The sequence below is a fragment of the Belonocnema kinseyi genome, chromosome 6 (assembly GCF_010883055.1).
Source record: "Belonocnema kinseyi isolate 2016_QV_RU_SX_M_011 chromosome 6, B_treatae_v1, whole genome shotgun sequence".
NCBI classification, from domain to species: Eukaryota; Metazoa; Arthropoda; class Insecta; order Hymenoptera; family Cynipidae; genus Belonocnema; species Belonocnema kinseyi.
The window spans coordinates 64,888,292-64,909,962 of record NC_046662.1 but is presented as its reverse complement, the minus strand read 5'-3'; the positions used below and the strand labels follow the sequence as shown (position 1 = coordinate 64,909,962).

General features: G+C 31.6%; 1 protein-coding gene across 2 annotated transcripts in view; it reads right to left on the bottom strand.

Moving 5' to 3' along the window:
* Positions 1–20,044, bottom strand: part of LOC117174047 (DNA-binding protein SMUBP-2-like) — a 39,657-nt gene extending 19,613 nt beyond the window's left edge. For both annotated transcript variants that reach the window (XM_033362696.1, XM_033362697.1), the window contains exons 1-5: positions 19,508–20,044; positions 16,509–16,818; positions 16,121–16,432; positions 3,383–3,800; positions 3,119–3,300 (exon numbers count right to left, since the gene is read on the bottom strand). In XM_033362696.1, the coding sequence (XP_033218587.1) occupies positions 3,119–3,300; positions 3,383–3,800; positions 16,121–16,432; positions 16,509–16,818; positions 19,508–19,932 (1,647 nt within the window). In that variant the 5' untranslated portion in view covers positions 19,933–20,044. The remainder of the gene's footprint in view (positions 1–3,118; positions 3,301–3,382; positions 3,801–16,120; positions 16,433–16,508; positions 16,819–19,507) is intronic.
* Between the last annotated feature and the right edge of the window lie 1,627 nt (positions 20,045–21,671).

Sequence of the window (21,671 nt, the reverse complement as noted above, 5' to 3'; positions counted from 1 at the left end):
TATTTTGTTAAAAAATATTTTTATGTTAGAAATTGAACTAATTAGTTAAAAATGCGCCCTTTTTGTTGAAAACTTAATTTTTTAGATAAAAAGTTTAACTATTATTTCATTTTTGGTTGGGAATTGGTCGTTTTCAGATGAAAATTTAAATATTTAATTTTGCGCTGTGAATTATTTTTGTTAATTTAACTATTGGGTTAAAAGTTTACCTACTTTCTTAAAAATTCATTTTATTGGTTGAAAATTAATTTTTTAATTGAAAATTAAACTATTCCACTTTTGGTTGAAATTTGACATTTTGTGTTGTTAAAAATTCAACTGCTTGGTTTGAAAATTTTACTCGTTTTGTTTGCTGGCAACATTTTTTGTTGGAAAATTACCTTCCATGGTTTAAAATTAACTTTTTTGTTAAAATTTTCCCTTCTGGGGTATAAAATTAAATTTTTTTAAATCGACTATTAAACTTGAAAACTCTTTCGTTGAAAATTCATCTCTTTTGGTTGAAAATTCAACTCTTTTGTTTAATATTTAATGAATATAATATTGTACCTATGTATTAATTTGATTGAAAAAATATATTCCCCTATTATTCCCCTATGTTAGTAAAAACAAATCACCCCATTTTTTCATCCCATCCCATTTTAGTTTTAAATACATTTTTTTCTTGAAATTCAGATTGTTCGGTTAAAATATGAACCCCCTTTGTTTGAAAATTTAACTAATTTTTTCAAAAGTCGTTCTTTTCTTGTTGTAAAAAAATTGATTTATCTGAAAATTTAACATTTTAATTGACAAATCAACATTTTTGGTTAAAAATGTACTTTTTGTTAAAAAAACTATCTTTCTTTGTTTAAAAATGGACTTTTTATTGAAAATCATCTTTCTTGGCATAAAATTAACTTTTTTTGTTGAAAATTCATCTTTAGGGGTTTAAAATTTAATTTTTTTCTAAAAAATTCGTCTTTTTCGCTCAAAAACTCAACTCTTTCTTGGAAAATTCATCTCTTTTAGTTAAAAAATTAATGAATACAATGTGGTACCTATGCATTAGTTTGATTTAAAAAAAATTATTTCCCTAATATTTCCCTATTTTGGTAAAAAAAAGATTAAAAATTTAACTAAAATGGTAAAAAAAAAATTTTTTTTGTTAAAAATTAATTTTTATATCTGAAAAATTAACTATTAAATTTGTAGATGAAAACTGATCTTTTTTGTTGAAAATTCAACTATTTGATTGAAAAGTCGTCTTTCTTGGTTCAAAATTTCGTTTTTTGTTGAAAAATCATTTTTCAGTATTTAAAATTAAATTTTTTGTTTAAATTCATCAGTTGGGGTTTAAAATTCAATTTTTTTTAATCCGACTATGTAACTTGAATGAATGTAATATAGTACCTACGTATTAATTTTCCATCATATTTTAGTTGTAAATATATTTTTTTCTGAAAATTCATATTTTCAGGTTGAAAATTTAACTCATTTGTTGAAAAAAAAGTTTTTTTATTGTAAAATATTAATTTTTATATCTGTAAATTTAACTATTAATATTTTCTATGAAAACTGATCTTTTTTTAATAATTGATGTTTCTGTTGACCAGGGTCATTGATTAGTTAATTTTTTATGTTAGATGTTGCCAATTGCTGGTCAAATATTTTTTCTCGTTTCTCCAGAAAAATTATTTGACCAGTAATCGGCAATATCTAACATCAGAAATTAATTACTTATCTTTTTAGTTGAAAATGCAAATTTTCTTGGTTCAAAATTTACTTTTTTGTTGAAAAATTAAAATTCTTGAGTTAAAAATAACATTTTTGTTGTAAATTCATCTTTCGGGGTTTAAAATTCAATTGTTTTCAAACAAAATTCGACTATTTTGTTTGAAAACTCAACTCCTTCTTTGAAAATTCATCTGTTTTGGTTGAAAATTTAATAAATATAATATGGTACCTATGCATTTATTTTATGTAAAACAAATTATTCCCCTAAAATTGACCTAATTTGGTATAAAAAATCACTCCATTTTGCCACCCCATCGCATTTTAGTTGTAAATACATTCTTTTCTGAAAATTAATATTTTTTGGTGAAAAATTTAACTAATTTGTTGAAAAAAACGTTTTCTTTTTTTTATAAAAATTAATTTTTATTTATGAAAATTTAGCTAATAAATTTGTTGATTAAAAATTATCTTCTTTGTTGAAAAATAATTTATTGGGATTTAAAATTCAATTGTTTTCTAAAAAATTAATCTTTTTAGCTTGAAATCTCAACTCTTTCATTGTAATTTTGTCTCTTTTGGTTGAAAATTCAACTATTTGGTTGAAGATTTAATGAATTCAATGACGCCTACATATTAGTTTTATTAAAAAAATGTATGTCCCTACTATTCCCCTATTTTGGTAACAAAATTACCCCCTTTTCTCATCCAATCCTATTTTAGTTGTAAATACATTTTTTTCTAAAAATTCAGATTATGAGGTTTATGATTCAACCCCCTTTGGTTAAAAATTTAACTAATTTTTTGAAAAATCATTATTTATTGTTAAAAATTAATTTTTATATTTGAAAAATTAATTATTCAATTTTGATATGAATACTTATCTTTTTTTTTAATAATTGATATTATTACTTTATAACTTTTTGTTGAAAATTCATCTTTCGGTGTGTCAAATTCACATGTTTTCTAAAACTTTCAACTTTTTAGCTTGAAAACTCAACTCTTTCGTTGAAAATTCATCTCTTTTAGTTGAAAGTGCTACTATTTGGTTAAAGGTTTAGTGAATTCAATATGGTACCTATACATTAATTTTATTCGAAAAAATTTATTCTTCCAAAACTCCTCTATTTCTGTAACAAAAAAAATCACCCCATTTTTCCTGCTTAGACCGTAAAGTCTGATTTTTGTATCTTTGGGACTATTTTCCGATAAACATTTCTGAACCTGAGATGGCATAGACGTTATTTCAATCAATAAGCGTAAAAGTTTGAAAATATTTTTAAGCTAAAGTGAAGAAATAGTGTCAATAGTAGCATAAGTTCAAGCCCTCAGATTATAAAAAAACTGTCAAACACAAAAGATCCAGTTTTAAGGATAACTATTATAAAATATCTATTAATCTTACTTGTAATGCATAAGGCGTTATCACACCGATACTTTTATCCGATAAACCAGCGCGAATCAATGAAGAAGCGACTTTGTTTACAACAACAGCCTCTCCAACGTTTCCTTTCGATCCAGATTCTGCCACAGTCTGATACTCTTCACATTCACAGCCACACGTATCAATAAACACAAGTGATTCGGCTGAAAAGAATTAAAAAATGAGCAGATTTTTAAATTAAAATCAGCCTTTTTCAGAATTTACGAAAAACAAAGAAACACCTACTTGTCAAAGGAATTTCTCGAACTTCAGGAAGATCTTTGAGCAAATGATGCCTTACTGAATCATCGGCTTGCAGACTGTTTTCATAGAATCGTTTGCTTGACCACAACATAATTTTCTCGTTCATTCTGTATTGTCTTGTGAGACATCTGAATGAGTCTTTCCCTAATTTCTTGATTGCTCTTTCCATGAGACTCATGTTGAGACCCTTATTTGCTGCTTCTTGACACATTACGACAGGTGGCAATTGATTAATATCTCCCGCCAAAACAAGTTTCGGGGCATTTGGAATTGCTATCCACATTGATGCCTCCATCGCCTGAGAAGCTTCGTCGACTATCAAAACATCAAAGTGATCCTTCGCAACATGTCGCAAATAACCATCGTTTGACGAAGAGGAGTTTAGGGTACACAAAATGACCTGTTGACAAACTCAATCTAATTAGGATGACTCTTTAACAACTTCGAAACTTTTTTCTAATGTTTCTACAAGTATAAATCAGATATCCAAAACTCAATAATTTGAAACTGAATTATTTAATTTAAAAGCCTCAGTTAAATTGTTAATTTTTATATGTAAATAAGATCTGAAAAAATATTATTTTTAAAAATTCGACACATTTTCCATTTTAAATTAATAAATTTACAAATAAACACTGATTGAATTTAAAATTCTATACAGATATTGTTCCAGTCTAAAATATTCCATTTTTAACCTTTTCAGTATAAAAGAAATTTAATTGAAACTCATAATATTATAATATCTAGCAATATTTGACTGTTTATTTAAAATCAACAACTATAAATCAGATATTCAAAACTAAATTATTTCATATAAAAAGCCTTAAATCGTTAAAATTTCAGGGAACTAAATTTAAAAGTTAAAATTTTAATTGATATATTTTCAACTTTTTCAGTTAAATTGTTCATTTTTATGTGTGAATAACAATTCTAAAAATATTAATTTTTTAAATTCGATAAATTTTCCATTTTAAATTAATAAATTTATAAATAAACACTTCGATTAAATTTCAAATTCTATAAAAATATTGTTTCACTCTAAAATACTCCATTTTTAACTCATTCAGTTTAAAAGAAATTTAATTGAAACTCATAATATTATAATATCTAGCAATATTTGACTGTTTATTTAAAATCAACAACTATAAATCAGATATTCAAAACTAAATATAATTTGAAACTATATTATTTCCTATAAAAAGCCATAAATCATTCAAATTTGAGGGAACTAAATTTAAATTTTGAACGTCACAATTTTAATTGATATATTTTTAACTTTTTCAGTTAAATTGTTAATTTTTAGATGCGAATAACAATTGAAAAAATATTATTTTTGAAAATTCGACATATTTTCATTTTGAATTATTAAATTTATAAATAAACACTTCGATTAAATTTCAAATTCTATAAAAATATTGTTTCACTCTAAAATATTCCATTTTTAACCCATTCAGTTTAAAAGAAATTTAATTAAGGCTTATGTTTGATTTCAACTTGTCTCGAGTGGAGGGCGTCCCGCGATAGCCTTCCATGGTTCTCTCACCGGTTGCTGCGCGTCAGCTCTCCCAGTTGGTCTTCACGCATCGACCAGAGTGAACGTCTCTTTAAACATATCAATCGGTTGTATACCTTCGAAATTTAGTGTATCTCTTGTGAGATAAGTGATAACAAGTGAATCAAGTGCAGCTAATTAAGTGTCATTGAGTGTAAGCATTATATGAAGTTCCTAAGAATAAATAAAGTTATCAAACAGGTGCATCGACTTTGACTTCTCCGATCTCCCAACACTCCCTTTCCTAACGCAACAGAAACGTTGGTCCTTCGAGCCGGATTCAGATACTACAGGCAGGTGATCGTGGCGCGGAGAGCACACAAAGGCCAGACGATAATAAAAGCACAAATAAAGGGTCCTCAGGTATACGTTGAAGGCAATTCTCGTCATGTAAGTAACAAAACGCGCAATTATTAATAAAATTTGGTCGAGCAATCTCCCACATATAGTTTATAACAAAGAGAGAGAAACTGCAATGAAGGAGGCAGTCGAGTACTTACAAATTTATGAAATTATCAAATTTGGTCGAGCAATCTCCCACACCTAGCTGGACTGCAAAGGAGGGGAGAGTGCAGAGGAAAGGGTAGTCGAGAATTCTCCTACGCATAACCTTATGTCACTCGCTCTCTTACTCTCCTTTGTTCTCTGTTCATACATGATCGAGCAATATCTCATTACTTGCAGGGGAGGAGATGCAGTCGAAAACCTTCCTGCATAAATCTCTCTCCCTCTCCCAAGTACCATTTAGCCTTTCTTTAAAGATCCCAAGACAATAAAACATGGCGACCAAAGGAATAGTCGAGGGATCTTCTATCTCCATCTCTTTCTTTTTCTTCTTCTTTATGTTTCCCCGCACGCACCTGCATGTGGCGTAAATACTTTTCTTCTTTTTCCTTTTATTTATTGATTATGATGCCTTTGGCGGGCGAGATTCAACTCAATTGTCATGCTCCATCAATTGTCGAGCTGATTAAATATTCATTACAGGGAAGTTCACAATTTGTTGACTACGCAAATGGCGCTGAATGATGTGTTACGACGATGTTCCTCAACAATTCTGGACAAGCCTGAAGCCGAATGGACACTTGCGGCACTGGATGTTCGTCTTGATCTGTTAGCGAATGACTGGGCCGCATTCCAGGAGAATCACATGGGACTGATCCATCTACCTCCAAATGAAGACTACCACATTGAAAACTCTTACGCAGACATCGAGAGTGCTTATGTCAACGCACGCACTCAAATCTACGAACAGCGACGCCGGTTCGAGCCTCCACTGGTTGCTATCCCAGCGGCTACCCAGGCCACAAACAATGTAGTCGCGATTCCCGCGGCCTCTAATACTAATGTGCAAGGAGGATGGAAGCTGCCGACCATAAACGTTCCTCTGTTTTCCGGAAGACGCGAGGATTGGGAAACGTTTCGCGATCACTTTCGCAATCTTATAAATGCTAACACACATCTTAGTGACGTCGAGCGGATGTTTTATTTAAAGGCTCAAGTTCAAGGCGACACAAAGAGCGCAATAAAAAAAATGCAAGTGTCAGGCGCCAACTATGCCACGGCATGGGCATTACTGATGGCCCACTATGAACACCCGCGCTTATTGGTACAAGACCGTCTCATGGCCCTGCGTAACATTGCACCAATGAGACACGAGACTGCTGCGGGACTCCAACGACTGATCGACACACTGGATCGTCACCGCGATCAACTTCGAGCTCTCGGTCGCCCCGTGGAGATGTGGGATGATTGGTTCGTGTCGATAGCGACCACATGTATGGATTCAGACACTCGAAGAGCTTGGGAGGATGAACTCGAGCGCGTTGATGCATGCCGTGACCGAGTCTCAGCGAACCGAGCCTACACACCTACACATTTATTGCAACGCCAGCAACGCAGCTATAGGGCTTTGGCTCTTTGAGCGGTTCCAACTCCATGTGAGAAATGCCGCGGCCCACATTACATAGGACGCTGTAGCAGTTTTATGCGCCTAACTTCAATGGATCGCCGAGAATTCGCCACGAAGACGGGTCTTTCCTTCAACTGCTTGAGACCAGGTCACTCTGCAAGCAATTGCCAATCCCCTGGGACTTGCATGATCTGCCAAAGCCGTCATCACACAATGCTCCACCCCACCGATCGGAAGCAAGAAGCTCCGCCATTAAATGAACATTCGCCGGCGAAACTTTCTCGGACCAGCAATATATCTCCTGAGACATCCACCACTACCCAGGATGCATCTCGCTCATGACTAGTTCTCCTCCCCACAGCCATGGTGAAAATAAGTTGCAACGACGGGCCACCTGTGATGGTACGAGCATTGCTGGATCCCTGTGCTGAAGTAACATTAACCTCAACATGTCTTGCGCGCAAACTTCGAGCCTCATTACACAAAACGGCTTTCGCTATCAGTGGAGTAGCGGGTGATCCAATGGACGACGCTCGAACCCGCACTCACTTTCACATTCACCCAGCCGACGGTTCTCCGCCTGTGTCCGTTGGAGTTTGTTGTCTCCAGAAATTCAAGCTCGCTACACCGGCTGGATTTACAAATGAGCAAGTAATGCACGATTGGCAAGGACTGGATCTCGCTGACCCACGGTTCGGCCATCCTCGAGCTGTGTATCTTCTCCTAGGAGCCGATGTTTACCATTTGTTCCTGCGAGCCGAGCTGCTTCGACGAAACGAGATGATGGCTCAAAAGACTGCTTTTGGTTGGATTATAACAGGCAGAGCACCGTCAAATAACGTTATTCAGACTAAGACCATTTATACCACACTGTTTACTTGTCCGGAGACTACATGGCATGATAAGCTCATTTCCTTGATGCAACGGTTTTGGGAGGTGAGTTTTTGGAGGAAGTGCCTCGGGTCTTACGCCAGTCCCCTTTGGACGAAGCGTGCGAAGTCATCTTCGCTTGTCACCAAAGAACTTCCGAAGGACGATATATAGTTCGCCTACCAGTGAAATCTGAAGGTCTGGAAATGCTCGGCGAAAGTTTAAATGGAGCGTTGGCGTCTCTGACCTCTTTGCATCGGCGGTTAAATCAAGACGTCGAAATGGCAAAGGCATACATCTGTTTCATAATGAAATACGCTCAACTTGGTCATATGAGACCTATACCTCCACCCAAGCTGCGCTCTGACGTTCGCCCTACTTACTACATACCACATCATGGAATTTGGCAACGGGGGACCATCAGCGCCGTCTTAGAGAGGTCTTCATGCATCTAGCCCTACGTCCACTGGCTATAGTCTTAATGACACGCTTCACACTGGGCCTAAGCTGCAAACCAATTTAGGCCACGTGCTGATTCGCTGGAGACGTCACAGGATTGCTTTCGACGCCGATGTCGGCATGATGTATCGGCAGATTCTAGTGAATGAACAAGACGTCGACTTGCAGCGAATCGTATGGAATGCCAGTGAAAATGACCCAGTCGTCCATTATCAACTGTTGACTGTAACTTATAGTGAGTCATGTTCGCCCTATCTAGCTCTCAGAACATTGAAACAATTGTGTACAGATCATGGTTCAGCCTTGCCAGAGGCAATCCGAGCACTTTCGAAGGATCGCTTTGTCGACGACATATTGACAGGATGCAGTGACCTCCGTGAAGCCAAGAATCTACGGGATCAGCTTATTCATCTTCTGCAGCTTGGCGGTTTTCCTCTCCGCAAATGGATCGCAGATCGACCGGAGCTGCTAGAGGATTTACCCGAACAAAACCGTCTTCGCCCAACCTGGCTTCAACTTGGCAGCGAAGGTCTCATCAACGAACTCGGCGTTTGCTGGGATCCGCAGAATGATTGCTTTCGTCTGACTCCACCCAAGATTAACTTACTTTATTCTACGAAGCGCAACAGTTTAGCAACCACGGCGAAATTGTTTGATCCGTGCGGTTGAATCGCGCCCGTCATTCTGCTGGCAAAACTGCTTGTCCAGGATTTGTGAAGAGCAGGTTTTGAGTGGGATGAACCAATTCCACATTCATACACAAACCGATGGGCCGAATTTACAACGAATCTCAACGCGATCGGTGAACTATCTATTCCTCGATGGATCGACACGCAGCCCACTGCTCAGCTCCAGTTGCATGTATTTTCAGATGCAAGCCGCTAGGCCATGGCTGCCACAGTTTACTCTCATGTTAACTCAATCACGAGTCAGACCTGCATTCGACTTCTTGCAGCCAAGACCAAACTTTCAACATTTCGCAGTCTTCGGCCACCTGCCACGCAAGCCCCTAGAATGACAATTCCTCGTTTAGAACTCAGAGCCGCGTTGTTAGCGGCTCAATTGCTTCGATCATTGGCGTCTGAGTTGGACATACCCACTGAGAATTGCATTGCCTGGACTGATTCTCAAATAGTGCTGCATTGGCTGCGATCTACTGAACCCGCCGGAAACGCTCTGATAGATAATTACATCGAACATATTCAGGAGCTGCTGCCAGCATCAATCTGGCGTTATGTTCCCACGGAATTTAACCCGGCAGATTTGGCAACGCGTGGCATTGAACCTCAGCAGCTTTTAACGTGCAAGTTGTGGTGGACTGGTCCTGACTGGCTTGCCTCCTCCGATAACCTTTGGCCTTACGGCAATAACTCAGCTCTAGTTGAATCATTCGTCAATGCTCCGACCAAAAGGTTTTGTTGCGCAATCAAGAACTTCGAAACTGAACTCTTACGCCGATACTCGGATCTCGGAAGACTCCTCAGAGTCGTCGTATACATGCTTCGTTGGATCAAACATCGCCGACAGCTTGCAGACCCGTAGCCCAAAGGGAAGTTTATCACCGTGAATGAATTGAATGTTGTATTCCATGTCTGCGTTCGCCTAAGTCAATCATTGCGGCTTCAAGAAGAGTTCGAACGATTACGAAGCCCAAATCCATCACCTGCGCGGCCTCCCTTTAACGGTCTGAGCACGTTCATTGACACTGATGGGATCATAAGAATTGGAGGTCGCCTACAGAATTCCAGTTTATCGTATGCAGAGAAACACCCACCAGTGATCGATGGCCGCTGTTCGCTTGCAGGCCTCATCATCAGTTGGGCATACCAACGTTCACAACACGGGAGTTTTCGAGCAACATACGCTTACACGCTACATCGTGCTTGGATCCTTGGAGGAAAAAGGAAACTCCGCTCTGACTTGGCGAAATGTGTTATTTGCATTCGTTCTCGAGCTCGGCCGTCCAACCAAGTGATGGCTCCTCTCCCAGCAGCGCGTGTCACTCCTAGTCAGCCCTTTTCAAAAACCGGATTAGATTATGCGGGACCCTTCCAAATACTATCTGCTAAGGGCAGAGGCATTCGTTCAACAAAAGGCTACATAGTTGTCTTGGTATGCTTCGCTACCAAAATGCTGCATCTCGAACTCGTTGGTGACATGACAACCGACAGCTTGATAGGTGCTTTAACGAGATATTTCAGTCGCAGAGGTAAGCCCTCAGAGATGTGGAGCGACAACGGCACGCGTATTTCCATCGGGCTGATTTCGAGTTACGGGAGGCTTTCGAATCTGCGAAGCTGGATTGGACAGTTCTTTCTGGATTACTGGCGGTACAAGGGGTAACATGGCACTTTATCCCCTCAGGAGCTCCTCACTTTGGAGGTCTCTGGGAAGCCGGGATCAAGCTGGTTAAGACACATTTTAAACGCGTTTTCGGAAGCCGCAGACTCACATATGAAGAGTTTAGCACGCTGTTAGCTAGCATCGAAATGGTTCTCAACAGTCGCCCACTCTCTGCATTGACAGGTGAACCTGACGATCTCGATGCCCTGACTCCAGGGCACTTTACAATTGGAGCGCCGTTGATCTCAATACCCGACCTCGAAATGCAAGGGCAAAGTCCTGATCAGCTCACCCATTGGAAGCTAGCCAAAGCTCTCCGCGATCAATTTTGGAACCGTTGGAGTCTCGAGTACCTAAATACCTTTCAGCAGAGAACGAAATGGAACCGACCTCGAAAGAACCTCAAGGCCGGAGATATGGTTGTCTTTGTCGACCCCAGTCTCCTGTCAGTCAATGGACGATGGTCTCTGGCTCGCATTCTTCAGAGCCATCCGGGCAAGGACGGTATTGTACGAGTTGCCACCATCAGAACCTCCACTGGCGAATATATGTGGTCAATCACCAAGTTGGCATCGTTGCCTTTAGATGCTTTGCCGGAGCGACCACCTGAGGCTGTGTCAGTCGAGTCGGACCATAGAAATTCGACTTCAATGGCAGGCGGCTAGAAGATAGTCGTCCAAGGAACGAAGCAGGCGGTATGTTTGATTTCAACTTGTCTCGAGTAGAGGGCGCCCCGCGATAGCCTTCCATGGTTCTCTCACCGGTTGCCGCGCGTCAGCTCTCCCAGTTGGTCTTCACGCTTCGACCAGAGCGAACGTCTCTTTAAACATATCAATCGGTTGTATACCTTCGGAATTTAGTGTATCTCGTGTGAGACAAGTAATAACAAGTGAATCAAGTGCAGTTAATTAAGTGTCATTGAGTTTAAGCATTATATGAAGTTCCTAAGAATAAATAAAGTTATCAAACAGGTGCATCGACTTTGACTTCTCCGATTTCCCATCACCCCCTCTCCTCACGCAACAGAAACAGCTTATAATATTATGATATTTAGCAATATTTGACTGTTTATTTGGAATCAACAACTATAAATCAGATATTAAAATCTAAATATAAGTTGAAACTAATTTAAACTTAATTTAAACTTTGAACGTTACAATTTTATCTGATATATTTTTAACTTTTTCAGTTGAATTGTTAATTTTTATGTGTAAAAAACAATTAAAAAATCATCAATTTTTTAAAATAAGTGTAAGTTTTAAGAGACATTTAGAAGTTTCAAAAACATTCAAACTTAATTTAGAACTTGAAACGATTTCAAAAAATGTTTAACAAATTGTGGATTTTTGAAGATTTCGAAATAAAATGTTGAAACTTTTTAATGAATTGAAAGGTTTTAAGATGATAAAAATTTTCTCTAAAGATTTCTGGGAAAATTTTAAATTATTTTTTATGTTAAAAAAGTAATTTGAAGAGAATACTTAAACTAATTTTAATATAAATTTTCATGAACATATAAAAATTGATCAATTAATAATTTGGAAAAAGTTCGAGTAAGCTTCGAGTAAAATATTAAAAATTAATTATAAGCTTGAAATGCTTTTAAATAATTTAAAACAAAATGTAGATTTTTGCAGATTTCGAACTAAAAATTTAGAAGCATCTTAAGAATTGTCAAAGGCGAAAAGAATCTATAAGTTTATAATACACTTTTTTATTGTGCATAATTTAAAAAAAATCTTGGGAAAATTTGAATTATTTAAAAATATAATCAGAAGTTTTTAAAATATATCAAAATAATTCAAAATTTAGATTTTTAAGACTTTGAAATAGAATTTTTAATATTTTCAAGTTGATTAATTTAGAATATAAATAATAATACAATAGTTACATTTTCAGTAAAAAAAATAAAGAATTTTCAACAAATAAGTTAAATTTTCTACCAAATTGTTTAATCTTTCATGAAAAACGAATTCTTGACAAAAAGTGTAAATATTTTATATTTCCACCAAAAAATATGTTTATTTTTATTCAAGACCAGTAGAATTACACCAACAAAAATACAAATTTTCGACAAATTTATGATTCCTGAAACAAAGTAGACTAATTTTTAAACAAAAAAGTGGAATTTTCAACAAAAGAGTTGTATTTTCAACGAACAAAGATTTTTCAGGCAATAAAGAAAAAGAATATCATAAAAAAACTTTTAAAATTGAAGCTTAAGAGATTGTTAATTCAAAATTGTTTAATTTAGACGTTTTTCATTTGAACAATTTGAAATTAAATGTCGTTAAACAATAAATAAATTTTTTAACGATCAAAATTATATCATTCTGAGCAATTTCGAGCAAGAAACATTGAAAATCAAAGGATTTTAAATTTTGTTTAAAACTGAACACTTTTGAAATTAGAAGTTAAATTTTGTTTATTTTAAAATATTTCAAATAAATAGTTGTACGATTGTTCTTTATCCTATCTAAAAAAATTGATGAATCGAAATTCTTGAAAATTTTGCACTCATTTGTGAATTTTAAAAATTTATTTCTAAAAGAGAACATTTAAATTGTAAATATTCATTAATAATAAAGTAAAAAATTTCGTTCTTAACTTTTTGATTAACTGTTTAAAAAGGGACAAAAGGAACTTTAATTCTGTTCTGAACATTTTGCTACAACACTATAATTTGCAAATTTTTCACACCTTCAAAGAAATGAGAAAAATGATAATATGGACAAAAACTTAAAATACATGAATTATTATTTGAACTTCGATTTTAGAATCATTTTAAAAGATGTTTAGGAATTTTGAAAGTTTTGAATAGATAAAATATTTAGAAATTTATTCAAAGGGTTAAAAAGTCCAAAATATAATTTCAACTTTTTTTTGACATATCTGAAATCTTAAAAATCGTTTTGAATTATTTCAAGAAATTTAGTAAAATCATATTTATATAACCTTGAATCAAATAAACAAAGAAACTTCAAAAATAAATAGTTATTTCAAATTTTTACTTTGTATTAAACATAAGTATTCGTTAAAAAGTTGTCATTTTTGGTTGAAAATTCATGTTTATCGTAAAATTTTTTAAATCATTATATTATTTATATTTTAAATTCATAAACTCAAAAATATTGAACATTTTATTTCAAAATCTAAATCATACAAAATAAAAAAGTGTGTTCACTTCTTCAGCAATCCTTAACAAGCTTCCAAATTTTTAGTTAGAAATCTGCAAAAATCTACATTTTGTTTTAAATTATTTGAAACGCTCTGTTTTGTTTAAAGTTTTTTAAAAATCTTTTCAAATTAAGAATTATTTTTTCAATTTTAAAAAAAGATTTAAGAAATTTTTAACATACTTCGATTTTTCTCAAAATGTTGAAAAAGTTCTACCAACTCAATTTAAAATTTCCGTGGAATCGTAACAAAAATGTTGTTACCTTTACTATTTTTTAAATCCTTAAAAATAGCTTTAAAATTTTATTCCGAAACCTTCAAAAATCTACATTTTGTTTAAAATGTCGTGAAATATGTTCAAATTTTAAGTTATTTTAGAACTCTTTCAAAACTTCTAAAACTCAGAAATACCTTTTGAAATAATAGAAAATATATAAATAATAATAAAAGCTTAAATAATAATTCATGCATTTTTTGTCCATAATATAATTTTTCTCATATCTTTTAAAGTGTGAAAAACTTTGCAAATTATAGTGTGGCAGCAAAACGTTAAGAACAGAATTATTTCCCTGTATTAAAAAATGTACAATTGAAACGTTTTCTTTTATCAATAATATTTAGGATCATTCAGAAATTAATTTTATTTCAATGTTCTCCTTTAGAAATAAACTTTGAAAATTCAAAAATGAGTGCAAGATTTTCAAGAATTTCGTTCCACCAATTTTTTTTTAGATAGGATAAAGAACAATCGAACAATTATTTATTTCAAATACTTTAAAATTAAAAAAACTTATCTTCTAATTTCAAAAGTGTTCAGTTTTAAACAAAATTTAAAATTCTTTTATTTTTAATGTTTCGTGCTCGAACTTGCCCAGAATGATATAATTTTGATCGTTAAAAAATTTATTTATTGTTTAACGACATTTTATTTAAAATTGTTCAAATGAAAAACGTTTAAATTAAACAATTTTGAATTAACAATCTCTTAAACTTCAATTTAAAAAGTTTTTTTTATGATATTCTTTTTCTTTATTGCCTGAAAAATCTTTGTTCGTTAAAAATACAACTCTTTTGTTGAAAATTCCACTTTTTTGTTTAAAAATTAGTCTACTTTGTTTCAGGAATCATAAATTTGTCGAAAATTTGTATTTTTGTTTGTGCAATTCTACTGGTTTTTAATAAAAATAAACATATTTTTTGGTGGAAATATAAAATATTACACTTTTTGTCAAGAATTCGTTTTTCATGAAAGATTAAACAATTTGGTTGAAAATTTAACTAATTGTTGAAAAATTCTTAATCAAATTAACTGTAAATCAAATTATTTTATTATTATTGTTTTTTATATTTTAAATTCATCAACTTAAAAAGATTAAAAATTCTATTTCAAAATCCTAAAAATCTAAATTTTGTTTGTAATTTTGTCAAATTTTAAATTATTTTTTTGAAATACTTTTAAAACTTTCGATTATATTTTTAAATGATTCAAATTTTTTCAAGAATTTTGTTTAAATCATGCAAAATAAAAAGTGTATTATAATCTTCTAGATTTTTTTAACTCTTAAGATTTTTTACATCTTTAAACATCTTTGATAATTCTTATGAAGCTTCTAATTTTTTAGTTAGACACCTGCAAAAACCTAAATTTTGTTTTAAATTATTTGAAACTATCTGAAACTTTTAAATAATGTTTAATATTTTCAAGACTTTTAAATAATATATTTCAAACTAATTCGAACTTTTTATTTTTCTTCTTCAAAGTATTTTTCAAAATAAAAAATCATTAAAAATTTGCACAGGAATCTTAAGAAAAAAATGTATTACCCTGAAACCTTTCATAATTCTTAAAAAGCTTCAAAATTTGATTTAAAATCTTCTAAAATCGACAATGTTTTTAAAATGTTTTGAAATCTTTTCAAGTTTTAAATTAAGTATGAATCTCTTTGAAACTTCTAAATATCTCCAATATCCAATCTCTAAATATCCAATTTTTAACGTTAAATTCTGTGAACTCAGTTATTGTTCAATTTGACAAAAGAATAATTCATTTACACTTATTTTATCTAAAATTTTAAATTCCAAACGCTTTCAATTTGAACTGCTTAAGACTTCAAAACTAAATTTGAAAATTCTTTAAATTGAAAATGTACGCTTAAAAATGAATACCTTTAGTTGAAAATGTTTAAACCAATATATTTTAGAATTACTAACTGTAAACTGAATAATTTCATAATTGATTTATAATTGAATTGCATCATGTAATATAAAATTTGTGATATTCCAAGTGATTGGATATATTTATGCCCTACAAATTTGTAAAATTCCTTGTAAAAAAATTAATTCAATGTCATTAATCGGTCCAGCGGTCTTTTCAATTAATTTTTTTTTGAATTTGTAAAAAACTTACCGGAAATTTCCTAAGGACGTCATATGTTAACTTATTCAGTCTTTTTCTATATTCCTTATTCAAGTCTCTGATTTCTTTGTAATTGTGTCCTTTTCCCGAATTCGCGGACGTTTCTAAATCTTTTATCGAACGTTTTATATCCTGTAGAATAACGTATCCATCGTCACGTTGCATGCAAGAATCGAGGGAAAATTTTAGAGCTGCTTTCATTATTCTTGTTGGATGGCCGAGTCTCAAAGGTTTTGCTTCGGTTTCACCTAGTTTAACAACCATATTATCGACAGCAACGTTTGTTGGAGCGCAAATTAAAACCTTAAAGGAAGAAATATATTCTATATGAAAACAGCACTACGAATAAATTTTATAATTCGGAATGACTTGAAAATACCTTTTTACCAAGACGATACAACTGAACTACCAATTCGACCAAAGTTGTTGTTTTTCCAGTACCAGGAGGTCCTTGCATGATCGCAAAATATTTTCTCTTTAATGCAAACTCAACTGCCGATTTTTGATCGTCTGCCAAAGATTTGTTTGCAAAGTTTAGTAACTTATTTTTGTCTAAGAACTTTTCTGGTATTGGCAAGTCAGCCGTTAACAGAGGACGAACGGCGTTCTTGTCTCCATCGAATAAAATTCTGATTAAGTCTAGACATCTTGATGAATAGGCTTCTCTTTTTTCTAAATTGCTTAAGGCTCTGGAATTATTTAAACCGATTTTTGTTCAGAAATATACATTTTTATGAAAATTATTCGTTAACATTTTGGAAAATCAATTTTTATTGTCAGTGTTTTCGAAACTGGATATGTATTTAATTATTGGATAATTAGGGTTGCTACAAACTCCTAATTTCGAAATTTCCTAACTTTTTATGAAGAATTTTACATTTTCCGTTATGGTTTAAATTTTTTCTTTTATGTTTAGAAACAATGATACACCTACGAGATCAATAATGTTAATGCAAAAAAAATATTTGTTTCTACCTATATTTTTAAAAGTTCGAGTGAAAAATGTCATATACAATTTATTTGATACAATATACAACGAAAAGTATAATACTTGATACTTTCACAAAAAAGTATTTTAATTTTCAACTGAAAACAGTTGAATTAAACCAAAAAATACGAATTTTCGACAAATTATTTGAATCTTCAACCAAGATAGACTAATTTTCAAATCAAAAAGAGGAATTTTCAACCAAGAAAGACTTTTCAGTCAATAAAGACTCAATTATAATTCAAATCCTGAATTTTCAAGCCAAAGATACGAAGTTTCTGTAAAATGCCTTTAATCCAAAAATATTATTTTTCTACCAAATAATTGAATTTTTAACCCAAATATGTTTTCAACTGAAAAAGATAAATTTTCTATTAAAAATGGAATGGGTACATTTTCAGTTAAAAAATAAATTTTAACTAAAGAAACCAATTTTCAATAATACATTTTAATCTTCAATAAAAAAACTCGAATTTTTAAAGGAAATGATAAATCTTTAAATAAAAAATGAATTTTCAATCTAATAGTTAACAGTTTCAACCAAAGGATGAATTTTTTATCAAAAAAGACCAATTTTCATAAAAATACATGAATTTTCTAGTAAAAAAATTAATAAATTTAGAAAAAAATTAATTTTCAAACAAATTAGTTACATTTTTCAACAAAAATGGAATAGTTGAATTTTCAGTAAAAAATTAATTTTTGTCCAAATAAAATAAATTATAAACGAAATAATTAAATTTTCAACTAGACAGATACATTTTGAACCAAGAAGATTAAATTTCTATCAAAAAAGATAAAGTTTCCACAAAAAATGGAACAGTAACATGTTTAGTTCAAGCAGTGAATTTTTAACCAAAATGATAAATCGTCAATAAAAAAATAAATTTTCAACCAAATCGTTAAATTATCAACCCAGAAGATTAATTTTATACCAAAAAAGATAAATTTTCAAAAAAATGCATGAATTTTCAACTAAAAAAGATAAATGTCTAATTAAAAATATAATACGTAAATTTCTTTAAACAAAACAAATTTTCAACAAATTAGCTAAATTTTCAACTAAATCGACTAATATTTGATGAAAAAAATTAATTGTTAGAAAAAGGTGTAATAGCTGATATTTTCACCAAGAAATATTTTAAAGTTCAATCAAAAACAGTTTGAATTAAACAAACATACAAATTTTCGACAAATTCGTGAATCCTTAAACAAAACTGACTAATTTTCAAATAAAAAAATAGAAATTTTAACAAAAGAGTTGCATTTTTTATTAAGAAAGATTTTTCAGACAATAAAGAAAAAATGCAATACAAATACTACATTTTGAAGCCAAAAATACGAATTTTCTTCAAAATGCTTTTAATCAAAAAATATTAATTTTCTACCAAAATACTTGAATTTTGAACCCAAATATATTTTCATCTGAAAAAGATAAATTTTCGAGAAAAAATGGAATGATTAAATTAAATGAAATAATAAATCTTTAACTAAAAAATGAATTTATAATCTAATAGTTAACATTTTCAACCTAAGGATGAATTTTCTACCAAAAAGACCAATGTTCATTAGAAAAAAAAACACATGCATTTTCTAATAAAAAAATTAATAAATTTCGAAAGAAATGAATTTTCAAATAAATTAGTTACATTTTTAACCAAAAATGGAATAGTTAAATTTGCAGTAAAAAAATTAATTTATGACTAAAGAAAATAAATTCTCAACGAAATAATTAAATTTTCAAACAAACAGATAGATTTTGAACCCAGAAGATTAAATTTCTACCAAAAAAGATAAATCCACAAAAAATGGAACAGTTGCAAGTTTAGGCGAAGAAGTAAATTTGTAACTAAAGTGATAAATCTTCAACCAAAAAAATTTTTTTAACAAATTAGATAAATTTTCAACTAAAAATAGAATACTTAAATTTCCAGTTGAATAAATTAAAAAAAAATCGTCAACCAAAGAAATGAATTTTTTATGAAAGAGATAAATTTCAAACAAAACGATTAATTTTCTACAAAAATACATGATTCTTCTACTAAATATTTAAAATTCTTAAGAAATTTCAAATCAAATTAACTTTTTGAGAATTTTTCAACCAAATTGTTAAATTTTTTAATCACAGAAATGAATTTTTAACCAAAAAATTACTAACATGGAACTGTTAAAATGTCAATTAAAAAAATTAATACTCAACCACAAAATAGATTAAATTTCAACTAAGCAGTTGTGATTTTTAACCAAAAAATGATGCACTCTTTACCGAAATACATTTTTAAACAAAGTATAAATTGTTGAATTTTGAACACAAAAATAAAAGGATCTTATAATTGGAAAACAATGAGAAGACTACTGTAAATAAGTGATCTGAATCAAAACTACAATACCTTGTCTGGCATTTGTAAGTGAAATCAGAATCAGTTTTGACAACAGAAAATACATCCTCCTCTTGTATTTCATCATTAAAATTATCATTTGAAGAGATGGTTAAAGTGGTATCAGACACATCGGTGACAATTCCTTTTATTCTGTGACTTTTTTGATTCGATTGAATGCATATCACTAGGTCACCCTGAGACAAACAATTTTCGAGAGGCTGTTCATCCGATTTCTCCAACTCTATTTGAAATCTCTCTGGACCCTTCCCGGCAACATTTGTAACTTTTAGCTTCGTTAAAGCCTGCCCATTTTTCTCTAAATTGTGAATAGTCCCCGGTGAAAGATCTTGAAAAAAGGTCTGCAAATTCTCCTCACGTTCCAAGAGCAATAATTTGTTGTGATTGCGCACCAACTTAGAAATAGATTCTTCCATTTTTAACTTAAAATGAAAAAAATGAGATTCGCATTCTTTACTTATTTTATCTTTAAATCACAATTTTCGCGGAAAATTTGATTTTGCAACTTTATGGAGTAAATGGAGTGCGTGTATTTTGTATATTTTTGAGGTTAGAAACACTATGTTGACATTTCGAAGAGAGTTTTATCTGCGCATGCGCCAAATTCCACGTGTAGTGTTAGCGGCAGTTTTAAAAAAAGGTCAAATTCTTTGTTTTGTTTTGAAATATTTTTCTATTAAGTTATGCTAGACTATTTTTTGAATTAAAGCAAGCCTTTAAATTTGAAAATATTGAGGATTTCATACGCTGATTAAAATCTGCAAAATGTTAAAAACAAATAACTAAAAAAAAATGATTTATTTTTCATGTTATTCATAATTATGTAAATTAAAAAATATATTCAATCATTATGAAACTGAAAAAATAAACTACACTGTAAAAAATATTGCTGAAAATTACATTTCATTCTGTAACTTTTTCCTATGATTGTTGTGGGAACATTACAGGTTTCTTGTAAATTGACAGTGATTATTAAAGGAATTTTACCATAAATGAGTGAAGTTTACAATAAACGTGTAATTTTCCCACAACAATCGTAGGACATAAGAATAACAACGATTTTTGTGGGAATTTTACACTAAATTGTAACTGAAATAAAAATGTAATTTCACAACGTTTATGTAAGCTTCCAACGATTAGTGTAATTTCACACGAGGAGTGTAATCTCTGGTTTTACAGCAGCGATTTAAAATTTCATAATCCTTGTAATTCCGCTGTTGAACGATTGATGGCTTTTGATAAACTGCGTAGCCTGCGACTAAATTCAGTGCAAGCTTGTGCAAAATTTTAGCGGCATTCGAATATTTTTTTGGATTGAAATCGTGGATTGTGCTGGGTTGAGCGCATCACAAAGGCAAAGCGCAATGTGTTTTACTTCAATAAATTTGTTCGCATGTTTAGTATGCTTGCGAAAAAAATAATTTTGAAGGTTACGGCTGTTTATACAGCAGTTGATATAAATTGGGATGCGCCTATTTCGCCCACTGATCATAACCTTGTTTGATGCGTATTTATTCTGTAATAGCAAACCAAACAAAAACTTTAATCTTTTCTGCCTAATAAAAACATGACTCTTTTTATTTATATATCTTATTATTCTTACGATTCGATTTAATTAAAACATACATTGAGTGATTCATAATACCCGGGCTGGTCATTGCGCATGCGCAACCTTTTACATGCGGTGTTTTACAGCGTCACGATAATTTCACAAGGCGAATGTAAAATTTCAGTCTTCCAAAACTGCTTTTTACCATCTGAATGCGATTTTACACTATCGTGTTATTTGGGCCCAATTTTGGTAAATTCCCCACAGTAATCACTGGTATTTTTATGTCCTCTGATCTTTGTGGTAAAATTACATGAATCTTTTTACAGTATTTTTTGCAGTATTTTTTGCAGTATTCTATTATGTCATTTCAGAAGCAAAAATATGTTTAAAAAGTTTTCAAATACTTAATGATGTAAAAATGATTAAATTAGAAAGCTAAATAGTTTCGAATAAATTTTTTTTACTACAATAGGTACATTTTTGAAAAGCTATCCATAGAAGGAAGAAAGGGAGACTTTGTTCCCGGAATATTTAACATTTTTGAACGCGGAAAAACTTTGATTGCTTATTTATTTATTTTTGCATGATTAAATATATATTTTT